Raw genomic sequence first — 14,546 nt, 5'->3', positions numbered from 1 at the left:
CAAACCTGAGTTTGCTGACACGTTGTGTCAGAAAGTGTTATATTACGAAATGTGTCAAATGAGCTGGTAGAGACTAAAACATTGTCTGATGATGAAGTCCATGGTTCACACTATCTCTTACCTATTAATGTCAGTGATGACCATGAAAAGGGGGAGGGTGCATTAAAAAAAAAAAAAAAAAACGCAAAACAATGGCAGGGCTCTGAGACCGACCACTGGATCCAATTAATCTGAGCAGATTTTGCTGAGATCTCATAACCTGATCCTGTTTCTGCTGCTGCTTCATGGTAAGCAGGAGAACCTCGAATACAAATTGGGGAACGAAGCAGGCCTGCTGTCTTCAATTAGCTGACTTTCCATGATGAGTGTCTGGAATTGGCTACCGAGTCTTTTAGACAGTTTCTCATCCGGCCGGGTCTCTGTGCTCCACATTCCATCCAGAGCAGAATTGTGTTCTGCCCCATTTCAGATGTAAAACAGCGGTTAGGTGCCCCATATTGGAAACGTGAGAAGGGTGTCATAGACTGAGAGCTGCGTCACAGCAGCAGGAGTCCTCTGAAGTTCAGCCACGCAGTTCCCCTAGCCAATACTCCAGCTCATTATATTAATTTCTTCATGGTTCTTTTCTGCCCAGTCATCAAACAAACACATGCTGGTAGAGACCCTCAGCCACAGCAAAAGCTTGTTTTCATGCAAACCCCTTAGTCATGCACTTTAAAATTCTTTAGTAGTGTTTCAAGATATGGTCAAGGAACAATCCACTCATCTGTTAAATTAAAGCTTGCTCAGTCGTACAGTAAACGTTGTATCACATAAATCCAAGCAATGTGACCAAACTGTGGGTCTCTGAATAGTTTGTCATTTTTCTTTTGAAACAGCTCAGACTGGTTTAGAGGAGAAGTACACTCCAGAAAAAAAATTGAAGACACTGTTGAGGTGCTGACAGAAGTAAAGGAGAGTCATTATTCACAGTGACACAAGTTTTACAAATATGGATTGAAAATTCACTCAGAAAGGAAGAAATCACCACTACTTTAGAAAAATAAAACTATGATAATGCTGTTTAAAATACAGTTTCAAGGGGATATGTCAGGGAATTCAAACTTGGGAACATTTAAGTCTTCCAAATGGACAATAACCCTAATCAGACAGCCAAATTAGATTTGAAGTGGCTTGAAGACAATAAATCAATGTTTTGGAATGGCTATCAAGTCTTGAATCCATAGAGAGTTTGTGGGCATAGAAAGACAGCCCACAAACTTGACCCAGCCATACTAGAATTATCAGAAGTGGACAAAAATTCTTGAAAAAACAATTGTTAATAAACTTGTGGAAGAATATCCAAAACATTTGACCCAAATCATACATTTTAAGATGTGATTCGAGGGACTATCTCAGCTCCATTTCTCATCTGGTTTCAAGTGTTTATGGCATTAATTTTGTTAACTTTAATGCTATTTGAAGGACAGAAATAAGTGATCAGATCAGTCGTGAGGAAAAAAAAATCTCCATCCTTACTTTTTATCCTGAACTGGTCAAGAAGTTACATTTATATTAACATCTTAAGTGCATCAAAGAATGTAATTATTAGCATTTTCATTGATTAAAGCAGATTACATGTTCATAGTAAAAACACTGAACAGCAGTAATAGCACCATTACATTTAAAGCCTTTTTAAAGTCTATTATGCCTTTCCAACACTTCAAATCCCAAAACCAGGTGTAGAATAAAGCTGAACAAAACACTACAATTAAAAACCAAGTATGAATCCATGTGCACTTTGTTATCCCAGTTTAAGCCTGTTTTATGAGATGGGAACACAGTGTTCCTGTACTCAAAGAACTACTGTCTCCAATGTTGAAATGACTCATGTTAGGCAATATGTTAAGAAAATTCAGCATTATTAAAATGTAATCATTGTCTCAATAATGTTAGGACATTATGTCTGTGTACAATAGTTTTGTTAATGCCTTTGCACTACGCACACTTGCTTTCATGCGAGTATAAGTTAAAAAGCATAACGACGCCATCTAGTGGTGAACTCAACCAGTGTGAATAATTCTTCTCTGCAGTCGAAAAGCATTGGGTGAAAATCATCTACCGCTCCAATTTAGAGAACAGAAGCAGAAAATATTTCTTTCCACAGAGAATACAAGTTAAAGCACTTAGAGAATCTACTAAAATGATGAAAGACTGATTTAAGCGTATAAATCTCTATAGAATGACTGTTTGGAACAAATTGCCATATGACATTTCTAATTTTAGACACCAGCAAAACAAATAACAATAAACCAGCAGTGGCCAATAAAGTGACAGTGTCAACTGAGCTTGTCTCTGTAATAATTAAACATGAAGCCATTGTGTTCAAACATGTCACTATCTCAGTTCTCTGTGCAAAGCCTAGAATAAATACAGAATAAAACATTTATGATGTCTGGCTGGATGCTGGAAACTTTCAGCATACAGCAAGTGGGAAAAAAAAAAACAACTCGACTAAATGATGCAGCATTTTGGACTCTTTCAAAATACAATCTAAAAATCGCAGAGCAGTGATTAAATCAAGAAGGAAAGCATGTTCTCCAATGAATTATTCACACAGCAAACCTTATGTTAGACTGTTATTTGAAAGAAAACAGATTATTAATTTGCACAGGATGCCCACTGTTGCCTTCATCGTATTTTTATTCTTGCCTCGTGCCCCTGTGATAAATCAGGATCAGAGCAAACTCACATATGGAAGCTCTGCTCTCCGGCGATGGCCCAGCCCACAGCACGGCATGAAGGGGACCAGGGAGGGGAGGAATGGGTGGCCGTCTCACATACTCCCCATCAGGCAGAGGCGTTTTAAACACTCAGCCTAGATCCATGCGTGCAGACTTGATCCACAGCGTAGCGGACCACCAAAACACACACAAATGCCAAGGACATACACTGCAGGAGTGAGACAAGAGAGTACAGGACTGTCCTACTCACTAATCCCCTCACCCTCTCCCCCCCTAGTTCGGATGATTCAGAAAGTCAGATTGTGATCCTCCCCTGCCGACCCATCTCCAGACTGTTGCAGCAGGGCTCCTGCCGTCCGCCAGCGAGTTGCACGCCTAAACTGTTTACCCCACGCCAGAATCTGTCCACGCTCCAGCACATCTTTTGTGCTGCCAAATTCTCTGCAGCGCTGCTGTGCTGTGGCAGTCACAGGCTGGCACGTTGTTTTAGCTGCAAGTAGATTTTGACCCACTCATTGCACACAAGTTTCTTCTCAGCAGCAAGGGGGATGGAGGTGGAGTTCCAAGTGTCCTTGACAGACCAATGTACGAGTCACTACGCCTCACTGGTTCACAACATACACACACTGGCTTTGTGAAGTTACTTTTTTGTCCCGATAGCGCCTGCGTCATCACTCGGTTCTCATTTGCAATGCAACAGCTTTCATGCATTCAGGTGTGGATGATGGGGGCAGACTGAGACGAGACATGCTGGCTTAAAAGGCTGGACTTTGCCTTGATGTTACAAAGAAGCAAAAGAGAGCAGAGCCGCAGCCCATCTACGCTTATGCACCAGAGGGAAGTCATTTGCACACTTCAGTTGTGACTGTAGCAGAACTGTTTTAATAACACACACTCTTGTCTTTCCTCCCAAACGAAGGACTTTCTATTGGATAGTTGGTGATAGAAAAAAATCATTCATTCTCTCCTTGTTTCAGGGCTTGAAGACATACAGTGCTCTGCTAAATTATTCCTGCCCCCTTAACATTGATCCCATTTGCCACATCACAACAACAAATTTCAATTGTAGGAGACTTTTGTCTACATATACTTTCAATAAGATGCATCTTTCATGAGATGCTAAATCTTTCCATAAATAAATCATCTCATAAATTTGAATCAGGAGCTAGTCTTAAATTAACTTTGATCATGAGCAGAACAACAACCCAGTCTCTTTTCTAACAAAAAATGTAATTCACCTGCCAGCAGAAATTGCTTTATATTACTGGAGAGTTTTAGAGGTGGCTGCTATATTAGTAAATTCTGGTGTTACGGCAACTGCTCTTTTATAAACATACAGTAAATAATTAATAATCACTCAGAGCATGAAAGCTGGAAAAGACTATTTGAATAATTGTTTCACATTTTCTTGTGGAAGTGGCTAAAATTTCGTTTTGCAAATATCTGGTGGGTACATCCTAGTCCAACTATTAATTAAAAACAAATAATAAATGCTTTTGAAACAACATTTAAACAAGGCAGATATGGTAAATTAATTATAAGCAGAAAAAAAGAAAAGTTTAAATTTTATCTTAGTCTGAAAACAGTTACTTCACATTTGATCATGGACATGTCAATTGTTGTGGTGATGATCTCCATTCTCTGTGTCATCACACAATCTGATGTTCATAAAAAGGTAGCTTGAGAGCAGGCTTTTTGCTGCTATTCCTCAGAATTTACTGTTTGAAACAGTCTAATTTTTATTTAAACTGATCTAAAGTTGAAGCAACAATCTCCATTCAGACAAGAATAAATGGCTTCCTAATAATACTCTCATCCAATAAACTCATCCAGGGCCAGCAGGTGGCATTGCCATATAAACTGGAACTTAAAAAAGACAAGTGATCAAAATTCAGAGCACAGCTACTGAAAATGAGCGCTTCTGGCTTTTGTAGCAAGAAGGTCCTGGATTCTAAACCTGGACAAAAGCCTTTTCTTCCTGTTCATGATTGGATTATCTCTTGGTACTCCAGTTTTTGCAACTGGAATTTGAAGGGAAGTTAAAATAATCTTTTTTAATCAAATACACTGCTTAATGTGAATATCTGTGTTAAATCTTTCCAGGCGTATTAAAAAAAAAGGTAAACTAAAAATGTTTTGTTGTCTGTAGTACAAAACAAAGATTAGTGAATTAGGCTGCGATGTGATTGTGATTTGAGCTCAACTCAGTTTTCCTCATTAATAATATAGGTTGTGGTTTTTGCCAAAGAAAATAAAAACAAGTAAAATAATTTCTCTCTCTGTCTTAAATCTGGGTATTTCTTTTCTTATGAGAATTTCTGCTCCGACATCAGTTAACAAAACGCACACCGTCAGTTGACTGTCAGTTGTGACAGTTCGTGCTCATCCATGACAGTATATCAGTATCTATATATTTCTCCAGGTCTGACAAACACCGAATCTAACAGAAACCTGGCAACATCGTTCATCAGGGCCAAAGCTTCCTGCAGCCAGTATTTCATGGGCTGACATGCGTCTGCTGTGATGAAAAGGCTTCATTATAAGCAGAACTGCAGACCTTACAGTGAGAGGGGAGCATTATATCAGCTAACCTGTCAGAACCCTTAACTGTTAAGGCATAATCATCACTCAGCAAATGGTGCCAATAAGAATTCTGGAGAGCAACATCACAGAAAAAAAAGCTTTCATTTTAATCACAATTACATTTTTTTTTCGAACTTAAAGGATGCATTTACTCCTGCTTTGGGTTTTGCTCATTACATACAATAAACAAACTCAATCTAATCATGGTAGTAATAAAACAGTTAAGATGTGTTTATTTCTCTCTGTACAATGATGACAGCATCAATTAATCACTCAGGCAGCAGGAGCAGGTTTTTAATACATGGAAACAAGTTAATTAAATTACTCCATTTTCTGATTAAAAACACCACATCGACGTAATTAAACATGCTTGTTATGGATCAGTGCGAGAGGTTCTCACTTTTCTATGCATTACATGTTTTTCATGGACTTTGTTTTTTCTAGTAGCTTGTTTGAAATGTTTTGATAAATTGTAATAGCCCGCACTTGTTTAGTACTTCAATACGATGGGTCATTCACCCACTAGGTGGAGAGCTACAAGGTAGTCACAGTTACTCTGGGGCGGACTGACGGAAGTGAGGCTACCATTGAATTAACCACCACCAGCCTTCAGGGCAGGCGAAGTGTATTGCACAAGGACACAACAGTAATGATGAATGGAGCAGTGGTTTGAACCAGCAACTCCACTGTTTTCTATGACATTACATGAAGTGGCAGAATACTGGCAAATTCCAAAAATCGTGTTGATTCTCTGTTTCTGAACAACTTGATCTTACTGGATTTCTCATTTTGATGGAGATTTTGACAAGTTAAAGACTGAACCCTTAAAAAAAAACATTGTTAAAAACAAAATATGAAACTTTCCAAGCTGGACAGTAGTAAATAAACATTCCTTCTAGGTTGATTTAACTATTAAGGAAACATAGCAAGTTCCAACAAGACCTTCAGCAAGTTAAACTTCAAAGAGTGCCATTTTTTCCTTCCCAAGATCTATTATACTGAGTAGATTAGGCAAATTAAGCTTAGTTAAGCAAGTCCCAAGCCCTTAAAAATCCTTCATAAAATGCTAAAGCTGCCTCAATGGTCTAACAGCAGTCTACAAACTTTATACTAAGCCCAACAAAGTTGGTCATTACACATTTCAAACAAGTTTTGAGTGCCTTATAAAAGGACTACTTTGAAAAAAAACCAAATCAAAATTCTTTTAATAACCCGTTGTGTTTCCAATAGATTTCTCTCACGCTCACTTTTGCTCTACGTACTAAAAATCTGTTAATTTCTGCCATAAAGTGATTAAGTGATTTTGTTTTCCTACGCTGTCCTCTACTCCGGTGTCTCCCTCCTTTCCCTGTGTTGCTAATTCCTCATAAGAGTGGGGCTGTTACTGCTGTGCTCCACTCTCAAGTGTTTCCAATCTCTACATCAGGCAACAAGCTTAGAGGACCAGCATGACTTCTCAGCATTGCCAGATTGTCCAACTTTGTTGAAGTCATCCAACGTTAGTCACTATGCTGCAAGTGTCCTCCTGTGACTGACTTTGTGTCTTGCTGTATTGTAGAAAATTCATCTTGTTGGCCTTCATTGGATTTCCAAATAGCTTTTTCAGGATGCAATAGCAAAACCTGCATGGGAAGTTCACCCTCGCCTATAAAGCACCAACGAAGATTTGCAACAAAGTTCAAGTTAGCACGGATCAGACACTCATCCGAGCTCAGCTGTTCATCACCTACATTGGCTACCTGTGAATCTAAAGCCAATCACAGCATCTAAGCATCACAACTGGAATACCACAGAATTATTCACATACCATAACTCTGATCTCCATCTGCACTGATCTCTTCCACAAAGCTCTGAACACCAACCTCAAAACATTCCTGCATAATTCAATTCAACAATAAAATCTTACCTTATGTAGTCAACTACACAAGTGCATTCCTGCATTTAGGTAAAAAAAATATTACAGTATTAGGTTTTCACTATAAAATGTAATTAATGTTTGTGCTCTTTTATCTTTGCAACAGTTAAGTTAAACTGATTGTTTCATAGTGTTCCCCACATCCTCTTTCCTCTGACTGACACATATCAGGCATACAAGAAAGAAGGTCAGCATTTCCCTCGGGGGATTTTTCTGGATGAAAACAAAAGATAAAAATGGCCACTATCCCAGTTTTTAAAAAGTTTTATGAAAATAAACAAAACTCTCTTAGCATTTACTTGAGTTTCATTAGATTAAACTTTTGCCCTCTAAACTATGTTTAGCTTCCCCTTCCTATGAGACACTTTTGGATCAAACATGTTTGCTTTAGGTCACAGAGACTTAAGAGCTCCCTAGATATTAACAAATCTTCAATGATTCTCCTCCTGTTACATTTGTACCAAAGATAGGAGCTCTGCAGTAACCTAACAACCAGCTAATAGGTTTTAGACTAGTAAATAATTGAATTTATCTCAAACTGGTTCAAAAATTCCTGTATAATTTAAAGATGAGCCATTTTCAATACAAATATATTGCAGAGACTACAAATTTGTCATATTATGAAACTGCTTCCAAATAATATTTAAAATTGCTCTTTGTATAACTGATATTTCACAGTAAACTTCCACAAAGGTCTTTTTGAAAGTAACTGATTTGGACATAAAACTGTAAGCACAAAACCTAGGAATACAATCAGCAGCTAACCACAGTGAGTTCCTCTAACTCACAGCATTCTTTCCTGATCCAGATGCTGAACTGCTGGAGGACTAAGCTGCATTAGCCAAGCTACTGGCTCTTGCCCAGCAGTGCAGGAAGCCAAACTCTAACAGAGCCGTTTGCAACCCAGACGAAACTGAAGATGGGTGTAGGCTCTGTGTGGTAACACTGGAAAAAATGCAAGATGATGTAGATCCTACAAAAAATAAACACATTTGTATCACTGTGCAAATAATTCAATAAAAAGAAGAACCAAAAAAATATAGAGAGCTTTAATCAACTTTAAAAAGTTGATTAAAGCTTTTTAAAGTTTTAAAAAGTGAATCAAGATTTTTTTTTAACTGATAAAGACTAACTGTATCCTCTACAAGTAAGCTTGCACAAAGCATTACAAGAACATGAAATTCTTTTACATCGCATCAACAACATGAGTCAAGAAAACAAAAGAAATGGTATGACATCTTATATACAGAGGTACGATTCTGAACAGGTTATGCAATGTAGATTTCATTCACATTTTAAGGTGTTCGACAATATTCAGATTATATACTAGCAATGATATATTTTACCACTAGATGTCAGTCTTGTGCCACTGTGACAAATGATAAAAGTGTCCACAGCATCTTCAAGACGTCTCACTTCTGTTCTAAAATCCACAAAGATTTTGGTGAGAGAAATTAACTTCTAATCACAGAATATAAATTACCATTTGGAGTTAACACAGTCCAGAAAATACAGAGAAGCGCATAAAGAAAGAATAAAAAAGTTTGAACAACGTTTATTGCTAAATGTGGTAGAATAAGTAAAATTACAACCCAGTAATGCTGTAGATGGAATCCTGAGATGTTTGTAAAATGATGGAGTGAAAGAAGCAGGAGGCGGGCAACAGAAAGTGGAAGTGGGCAACTTGAAGCAATCATTTACATCTACATAACAAGTGTGGGAAGAAGCAAGAGGTTAATTATGACGTAATGCTCAGTTACATAAAAATCACTGATTGAACTGTGTTTCTGTATCCTCTTTCATACTGTCTAAAGCTTCTCTATAGCTGCTTGTTCTGTTGGGGAGGGGGTTGCTATGCTTCTGGAGAGGCATAGGGGTGAGAAGGGAGTATTTTAGAGAATTAATCAAATAAAGCAAATAAAATCAACATGAGATTGCTACTTCTACTTATGGTGTAAACTAAAAAGATCACAGCATATGATTAATTGATAAATATAAGGTCTGAATGATACTTTTGTATTTATAAACTGATCTGTTGAGAGCAGACAAACTGACATCTTAAGATAGAAGTAAATAAATAGAGATAAATATAGCCTACAAAAAGGCTGACATGACAACATTTTTCTGCTTTAAAAGGTCAGTCATTTTCTTAATCACTGCAAATGGCAACAACCTAATAGCTCACAGTACAGCAAAGTATCTATTTGGATTTTGTTTGTTTTGCTCTCCGTTTCTGCGTGTCTGCTTTATTAGCTCTGCTTTAAGAGAGGGGGCATATAATGAGAGTCTAGATCAGATTCAGGAAGCTTTATACAAAAGTAGAAACTGAAAATAGATTAGCTTACAGATGTATAATGTGTAATGGACTCACCCGCTAAAGAAAAATGACTGTGTGCCACAGGGGTAGATCGTAGTTTCCACTGTTGATCACAAATAAGGATTCAAGTATTTATGAGCAACAACTATGTGAAGCTACTGCTGTAGCGTAGCGCTAATTTGTGGCACTGCCAGAGTTTTTCCAGGTCCTTGCCAGCAAGTGTAATTTCACAAAAAATTACACAAGACTAATTAAAAGCTGGCTGACCTATCTACGAACATACAAATGTGACATTCCTTGCCTTAATCAAAGACAACACTAGAGTAGTCTTACCTCGGCGAAAGAGAAAAGATGAGATAAAAGTCAATTATGCATTTCATATGAAAATCAAACTTCAAAACCCAGGAGGAAGAGTCAAGAGGAGGCCATGTCATATCTGATGTCTACTGAGTTTTATCGTTTCTAACCATCTGCCACATTAGTGAATTTCATGCTTCCCTCTATTCACAAGCTTTCTTGTGAATTTTACTTTCCAGTAGGACTTGGAACCTGTCCATGCAGTCAAATATACCGACAACAACTTTAAGAGTATGTCTGTCTGTCTGTCTGTCTGTGTGTGTGTAGGGGTGTGTAGGCAGGGGTGTAGGGGCGTGTGTCTGTAATTAATCTGTGTGACATAGAAGCTTCACTAATGAACTAAATAAACATTATGGTGATATTTTAATTGATTGAAAGTTTAAATGTAAAGGAAATATCCAAAGAATTTACATAATTTTAGCCCTTTTACTTCTCACAGTCACTTTTCAGGCTTTCTATAAGTTTCACAGCTTCAACAGACCATTAGTAACATTTTACCGACCAGAGGGAAAATGTAGTAGTCAGAGTACTATGGTTCTTTATATTGTTGAACCTATTAAAAAAATAACTTTGTATGCATTTATAGTAAAGTTGGTGACAATTACTTTGATTAGCTCTTACTTGCACTTAAGAATTGAGTCAACCACTGTCAGCACCGACATAGTCCTTGTCAGGGAAGCTATGGTACCGATCTCCAATGATCAATCATTGAGAAGCAGGTAAATCCTGTGCATGTTGCCATTCCAAACCAGACACACAGTCAGTTCTAAAAGCAGTTTAGGGAAAATCAAAGTTGGAGTACTAGGAGAGGATATGACTGCTCTATAAGATCCAGATTTGGACCAGGACCTGCTGGTTTCAAGATTTCCTGTATAAAGACAAAATTTCCTTATGAGTCCATGATAAATATTTGTGCAGTGTGCAGAACTGAAACAAGGTACCTTAAAAAAATGGATGGGCAAGCCAGTAACACGCAGGCTACATTCTGGTACCTTGCACTTGACAAGTGATTGCCAAAGCTCGACTCAATTTAAATAGCAAACTACACTGCAAAAGGGACTAAAGCCCTTCAGCACATCTAAAAACAGGCAGATGCTTCAAAGCACACAGTTCCACAGCAAAACTAATCCACCTCCACAAAAATATCAAACCATTTACCTCTGGATGTTTACATTTTCTACCAAATCTGAGTCAGTGTTGCTCTGCTCCCCTCTCAATGGAGCGGTGAGCTCTAGTTAAACGCTGACCCCGCTACTCCCACGGCTGAGCAGTCATGTCTGGCATGGCCCTGCATCCTTCCCAGCCTCCTCCACACTTCCCCCAGGGCATCGGGACATGACCACAGGGAGCATCTCTCATCCTCTCTCTCGCAACCAGCTCTCTGTCTCTCAGCATGAGTAATTCTGTCCTTCAGGAGCTGTTCGTGAGAAGTTAGCGGAAGTTGCAGCTGATGCTTGGGGCTGTACGGGATCGATCAAACAGCGACGCATACGAGATGTTCTGAAGACACCTACAGGTCCAAAACATTTATAAAGTGCAGAAATAAAAGGTAGTAGAAACATTATTTCAAACTCTTGATTACTGGCAAGTTGTTATATCTCTGTTCAAAAAAGACAAGAAGACTGATTTGTGTCACTCAATCCAAGATGGCACAAGTTTTGTACCGTTTTCTTCTTTGTACAAAAAGGAGAACTATAATTCACAACAAATAATAGGAAGAATAAGGTCAGAGCTGCCACCACAGCTGAATAACAGTGTTTACATTATCATCCAAACAGAGGGGAGGTTACGGGAAAGCTTGCTATTTCTGGGATCATCCTGCAGCAAATATGTAAAGGAGGATATTTTTGTTCAGCATGCAAGGTCCTCGCTGACCTCATCTTCACATCCCTGTGCTAATAGACAGCCACATCTTCCTTTAGATGATGGTGTAAGAAAGTAAAGAGATGACCAATATCTGCCCACTTAAGAGGTTACTCTGACTGCAGGGAAAATCCTCATTTAGGAAAAGGACTGTGGGAATGGGAATGAGCTCCCAGGGGTGGTGGTGGTACAATCCGGCAATTTCTTACTAAGCAGCTTCTCTGAAGCATTGAGACGAAGCAGATGGCCGTCTAGGAGGTGCCATTTTGTTCTGATCTGCTCCGGCTTCCCGTCTCTCTGCCGCCGCCGTGCCAAAGACAAGACAACCCATGCCTCCTCCAAAAAAGGCAGAACTATTCAGCAGTGTGCATCCGCGTCCCGACCTGTCCTGTCCCTTTGCAGGTCAGCTCAACAAAGAGCAGGCTCATTAAATATGTTCCTCTCAGGGTCTGCTTTGTAACAAACCGTTCAGTTGAAGCTTCAGCCACACCAGAATGCAGCTAAGATGAGCGACTTCCACTCAACGCAATGTACCCAGAGGTGTTTACAGAAGCCTTTCGCTGCTGTGCACATCTTCTCCATGATGGATGATGATGACTGAGGTTGAGCTCTTAAGCTAAATTGCTTTTGCTGTCAATTTGTTTACAAAAATCTCAGACACACACACAAACACAAGTGTTAGACTCCAAAGGAAAAGAAAATGTATACAAGACATCAAAGTGCATCTCATTGAACGCTTAAGTGCGGGGTTACTATGCAGTCCGGAAACGTAAGGAATCTGATTTCCGCTCTGGATAAACACAAGGAAACGAATTATGGAGAAAAAAATGTGTATTTGCAGATTTATTATGTATAAACTTATATCAGTCCATCCATCGCCTTACATTCTATGTTTTTGCAGTTCAGTGGGAATGAAAACAAGGTGGTACCTAATTAATGGTGACAAACACAAAGTTTGTGTACAAAATAATGGAAACTTGTCCCCAGGTGTTGGAAAAACACAGATCAAAAATACCCACTATATGCAAACTGAAAATGTCAAAAGGGTTTTAAAATAAAACTTAATGCCGTAGTTACCTGCCGAACAAGGCTGTTTGTTGTAGTGTCAGAAGAAGTGCTGCCGTCGGATCCTTTAAACCGACCTTTTCTCCTGGCTCCTTTGCCTTGAGTCTGAAGAGACAAAATGACACATAATTAAAGAAATATTTCTCCAACAAAATGAAAAGTGTCAAACCAAAAACAGGTCTCGGGTATAAGAGATAGAAAATGCCATCTTCAGGGGTAACTGCTTGAGAGTTTATCCTCAGATGTGGTTGTACACATACTATTTTAAATAACCCATCAAATCGTTGTTAACTCAATAATAAAATTGTTTTCTCTCAGGTGTAACATTCGTTCAATTTCGCAGAATGATGGCAATTATGTGGGTGGTCCACTTTCTCTGCAGCAAGATGAAGGAAAAGTAGCCTGGAGCGCAAATGCTCATATGTTGTCATTAGCAACTGAATAACAGACATTTATTTCCAGCCTGCCTTTCAGTCTAGCTCACTCCCCTGGGACATGTTAAATATGCATATAAAACGAGAACACAGAGAACTGCTCCTCAATAGCCCTACTTCAGCTCATTATCATGAGAACAAGAGCAGACAAAAAATATATAAGAAAATAATATATACCGGTAATCAACTAACCTGTGTTAAAACTGAAGATATTTGGAAAAAAAATGTCACAAACATATGAACAAACCAGTAGCAAGAGTTGAAATTTAGAAAATAAATAAATAATTTAAAGATCAATCTTACAGTGCAATTTGGCTAGAAAAAGTAATTATTGCAGTAATAACTTTTTGAATAGGCTGACCTCTTTTGTTTTTTTGTTGGCTTTTTGTTGTTGTTGTTGTTTGGAAAATGCATTTCTGCTCAGAATATCAATTAAGACAGGGGGTAACCCAACCTGCAGCTAAAATACACCAGAATTTTAAATAATAGTTGTGAACCTTTAACATCCGCCAGTCAGATAATCAGACTCTGTTTTTATTGCACTTCTCAAACAGACAAATATTGCAAGTGTGTTTTACAGACGTGAAAAAAACAAACTAGAATTGATTAAATACAGATAAGTACAAAAAAAATTGTATAGTGAAGACGAAAAGAAGCACTGGAAAAATCTAAACATTTTCTAAATAAACTTAAGTAACGAATAACAGAAAATGTGATCCAAACTAAATTACTAAGAAATACTACACAATCAAATAGATCATTTAAATGACGTATTGCACAAATACATTTGACACATCGCCAGTATTTAAATTTAAGAACGTTTTCACCAATAAGAAAAACGGAATTAGACAGGTGAGTTGTTAACGTTTTTCGATAAACTCTAAAACAGCAGGAAGTTAAATTACTTTAAATTAAAACAACTTACTTGAAGCATCGGGTGTTCCAGAGTCTCCATGTGACTTTCCGGAGGGTTTTCTGCTTTAGCTTTGGGGCTATTGTTGACGACCATTACATCACTTCATAAAAGCAATGAAGAACCCTCTTTTTCTTGGAGAAACACCCCACTTGCGGCCAAGACGAACGCAAACGCGCATGCCTAACACGTGTATGCTGAGCAGAGCAGAGGAGAGGAGCTGCTTGTTGCTCAGCTCTCAGCGCCAATCTTCAAGTTTGACTCGGCAGGGTTAGAGGAGGAGCCTCTCGGATTCCGATGCCGGTGATGATGTGACTCCTCGTTTATTTTAGCCTTCAGCATCACAGAGTCTCTTGATCAGCGCTCTCCTTCCCAC

At 38.5% G+C, this 14,546-nt stretch overlaps 1 protein-coding gene across 5 annotated transcripts in view; it reads right to left on the bottom strand.

The window, feature by feature from the left end:
* Positions 1-14,546, bottom strand: part of cacnb2a (calcium channel, voltage-dependent, beta 2a) — a 66,533-nt gene extending 51,987 nt beyond the window's left edge. The window contains exons 1-2 of one of the 5 annotated variants that reach the window (XM_028005537.1): positions 14,183-14,546; positions 12,836-12,928 (exon numbers count right to left, since the gene is read on the bottom strand). In XM_028005537.1, the coding sequence (XP_027861338.1) occupies positions 12,836-12,928; positions 14,183-14,266 (177 nt within the window). In that variant the 5' untranslated portion in view covers positions 14,267-14,546. Of the gene's footprint in view, positions 1-2,731; positions 2,923-12,835; positions 12,929-14,182 lie in introns of those variants that run through there. The other 4 variants (XM_028005538.1, XM_028005541.1, XM_028005542.1 and 1 more) reach the window with 4 other exon arrangements.

The sequence above is a fragment of the Xiphophorus couchianus genome, chromosome 21, assembly GCF_001444195.1.
Source record: "Xiphophorus couchianus chromosome 21, X_couchianus-1.0, whole genome shotgun sequence".
Lineage (NCBI taxonomy): Eukaryota > Metazoa > Chordata > Actinopteri > Cyprinodontiformes > Poeciliidae > Xiphophorus > Xiphophorus couchianus.
Note: the sequence above shows the minus strand (reverse complement) of the source record. Positions and strands in the feature narration are given on the sequence as shown.